This window comes from Phoenix dactylifera, chromosome 17 (genome assembly GCF_009389715.1).
Source record: "Phoenix dactylifera cultivar Barhee BC4 chromosome 17, palm_55x_up_171113_PBpolish2nd_filt_p, whole genome shotgun sequence".
Lineage (NCBI taxonomy): Eukaryota > Viridiplantae > Streptophyta > Magnoliopsida > Arecales > Arecaceae > Phoenix > Phoenix dactylifera.
The window spans coordinates 5,625,182-5,628,698 of record NC_052408.1 but is presented as its reverse complement, the minus strand read 5'-3'; the positions used below and the strand labels follow the sequence as shown (position 1 = coordinate 5,628,698).

At 52.2% G+C, this 3,517-nt stretch overlaps 1 protein-coding gene across 1 annotated transcript; it reads left to right on the top strand.

The window, feature by feature from the left end:
* Nucleotides 1-1,895: 1,895 nt before the first annotated feature.
* On the top strand, nt 1,896-3,245 carry LOC103696238 (phospholipase A1-Ibeta2, chloroplastic-like). Its single transcript, XM_026800810.2, has one exon. It carries the CDS (start codon nt 1,911-1,913, stop codon nt 3,210-3,212), a length of 1,302 nt encoding a protein of 433 aa, XP_026656611.2. The 5' UTR covers nt 1,896-1,910; the 3' UTR covers nt 3,213-3,245.
* The last annotated feature ends 272 nt before the right edge of the window (nt 3,246-3,517 follow it).

The window sequence follows — 3,517 nt, the reverse complement described above, 5'->3', positions numbered from 1 at the left end:
TCTAGTGTGATGGAGTCTGGAGAACGTAAATGCCGAAAAGCGTTGCTTTGCTACTTGCATGACCTCTTGACTAGTAATGTGTTCATTTGAATATCAACGTTATGCCGTCAGAGATGATGACAACTGAGGATTGGCAAACAAGAAAAGGAAGCGTTTTTAACTCGAATGGATGCCGGAAGGAGACAGGAAAAGTCAAAAACTTTGAAAAAAACCCTTAAAACACCTTGGACTTGGTTACATATTAAGATAAATGCACCCTCACCCATCGGTCACCAGAGAAATTTGTTCCTAAAAAAGAGACATATTGCCACTGAGGTGGTAGTACAGTTGGAACGGAGCTTTACTTCCACTAGTGTAGTCCAAATTCGAAACACACTTGCGTCGATTAAATATTGGAGACCGGATGCCCCCCACCTCGACACGCTCGGTGGAAACGCCAACTAGTCCAGCTGGTACTGAGGTGGCGCTGGGGTGACGTACTCACACGTGGAGTGACCCATAAGTCGGAAAAGGTATGAGCAAAAATTTCTACATGCATCGGACATTCTTTGGTGGAAGAGGAACCCAATGGGGGCTGCTACGCGTGTGAGGTTTCCTCTCCCCCCTCCTATTGCCTAAGCAGCAAAAAAAAAAAAGAAAAAAAAGAAGAAAAAAAGAGAGAGACACATATCTAATGGAATAATCAGAGAGTAAGCATCCCCATTGCTCCTTTGCCCCTGCAGCGAGTTGACCGTGGATAGGATTATCTTATTATACTAATATCATGCTAAATGTACAAAATCTATTATTGTTTGTCAACTTGATGCACAACACATCCTTGTTAAGGGTGAAAGTACTGTAGTTAGTTTCAGCAAATACTGGTACATGGACAATCAACTTGTTAAGGTCGATCGCATTTTAATATTTAGTAACTTCATAGCATGTTATCCAAGTGTTAACTTGTTCGACATGGATCTCGTGAAAAATATCACATATCAATTGGAGTTATATATATTTATAACCCAAACCATCGAACCATTTCATGTTATTGGTCTTTGTTTTATATTAATTTCTTTTCACAGGCTTAAAACTTCATGTTCAACCCATGAAATGTGCTAAATGAACAAGAAAAAGGGAAAAAGGAAAAGAGAAGTGCTTCAATTTATTACCAAGTTGTTATGTGGTGAATTCAAAGTTGCAGAATTCTATACGAGGGCACTTGACCTTGTTTAGTCATGCTGATAAAAATTTCAATGCCATATTCCCCCATGTCTGAACATTGTCTTGTATCTCATGTGTAAGTTCAGCAAGTATTTTCCTACGTTCAAACAATTGTACACATCGAATGGAAGTGTCCGACCCAAGAGAATGTGCATGACCGGGGCACTCCGGTCCATGCACATGAACAAAGACGTTTGACTACTATCCAATACTGGTGTAATAAACCGTATATATATATACCCTAGGATCCTGTCAGCGACGTTCTCGATCTCCATCTCACTCCCCCCTCGTGCCACCCTTCTTCCATTCCAACTTCCTCAACTCGCGCTCACCTCGTCTTTTGACGCAGTCGTCCCTCTCTCTCTCTCTCTGTGATGCATACCGGATCCACCATCTTTGCTCCTCGACCTGCCCTCCCCCACCATGTGGGCTCCCCCCCCAACCCACTCGGATGCCGACGAGCCTCCGTCGTTCAACCACTCAGAGTCGCAGCCACCTCCACCCAGACCCACCTCGCCAACCTCGAGCGCCTCCTCCAGAAGCAGTCCCCTCCCCCTCCCCTCCCCATTCGCAACCCTGGCAAAGATCCGGATACCCTTAACGCCGCCGCCGCCTCCGGCGGCGGCGACGGCGGCGGCGGCGGCGGCCTCCTCCACTCCCTCAACCTGCCATCTCTCTTCCCGTCTTCACGCAAGCAGCCGGAGGATATTATGTCCCCCCGGACCCTCACCCGCCTCCTATCCGACTCCTCCCGCCACTCCCCCCGCGGCCCCATCGCCGCCCGGTGGCGCCACTACCACGGCGCCGGCGACTGGTCCGGCCTTCTCGACCCCCTCGACGAGAACCTCCGCCGCGAGCTCGTCCGCTGCGGCGACCTTGTCCAGGCAGCCTACCATGCCTTCCACTCCCACCCCACCACGAAGCCAGACGCGCCCCGCCCCGTCGCCCTTCCTGACCGCTCCTACCGCGTCTCGCGCTCCCTCTTCGCCACCGCCTCCATAGAGTTCCCCCCCTGGGTCGACCGCCTCGTCGCCCCTTGGATAACCCAGCGCTCCAGCTGGATAGGCTACGTCGCCTTCTGCGACCACGACCACGAAATTCACCGCATGGGTCGCCGGGACATCGTCATCGCCCTCCGCGGCACCGCCACCTGCCTCGAGTGGGCCGAGAACTTCCGCGCCGGCCTCGTCCCGATTGAGGACGGCAATGACAATGACGAAAAGAACGAGAATTCGGCGTCCAAGTCGCCGAAGGTGGAATGCGGTTTCTGGAGCCTGTACAAGACGGCCGGCGACCGCGTCCCGAGCCTATCGGCGGCGGTGGTGGAGGAGGTTTGTCGGCTCGTAAATCAGTACAAAGGGGAGCAATTAAGTATAACCGTGACGGGACACAGCCTCGGGGCGGCGCTGGCGGTGCTGGTGGCGGACGAACTGAGCTCGAGGGTACCGGATGCACCGCCGATTGCCGTGTTCTCGTTCGGCGGGCCGCGGGTGGGGAACCTGGCCTTCGCCGAACAGGTGGAAGGCCGGGGAGTGAAGGTGCTGCGCGTCGTGAATGCGCACGATGTCGTGACGAGGGTGCCATTAGGGGCGGGGCCGGCTCCGGCACCGCCAGAGCGGCAGACTGACTTCAAATGGTGGCCGGCGAAGGTTTTGGAAGGGATTGATGGTTACGCCGATGTCGGGAGGGAGCTCAAGGTGGACAGCCGGGCATCGCCGTACCTGCGGCCGGACGCCGACCCGGCGTGCTGCCACGACCTGGAGGCCTATCTCCACCTGGTGGACGGCTTCATGGGGACGAACAGCCCGTTTAGGTCCAATGCCAAGAGGAGTTTGGCCCGGTTGCTATGTCAGCAGGGGAGCAACGTCAAGAAGCTCTACATGAGCAAGGCCCGGGAACTCCGAGCGGCCGCGCCTGACCCGTCCGCCACCGCTGGCGACGCCGGCCAACATCCCGAATTGCCTCGCCAGACCCTCGTCGCGACGCCCGTTAAAGAGCCGCGCTATGGGTAGAATAAAAGAATTGCTTTGGTTGATGTACGCACATACGGATCATTCAATCAATTGTTGTTACATACATGCAAAGAAGAAATACAGAAAATACCAAACGTGTACATGAGAATTTTTTTATTTGTCAGTTATACATAATTGAAATATTGCTAATTGACCTGCATTACTGGGTATAATGTGTTGTTGGAAACTTGTCTGATTATTATTGTTTTTGATTATTGGAGTCCCTTGATTCTTTTATTGCGGCTCATACCTTCAGCTTGACAAATGGTATGTATATTGGGTTGTATAGTATGTGATCAATTATA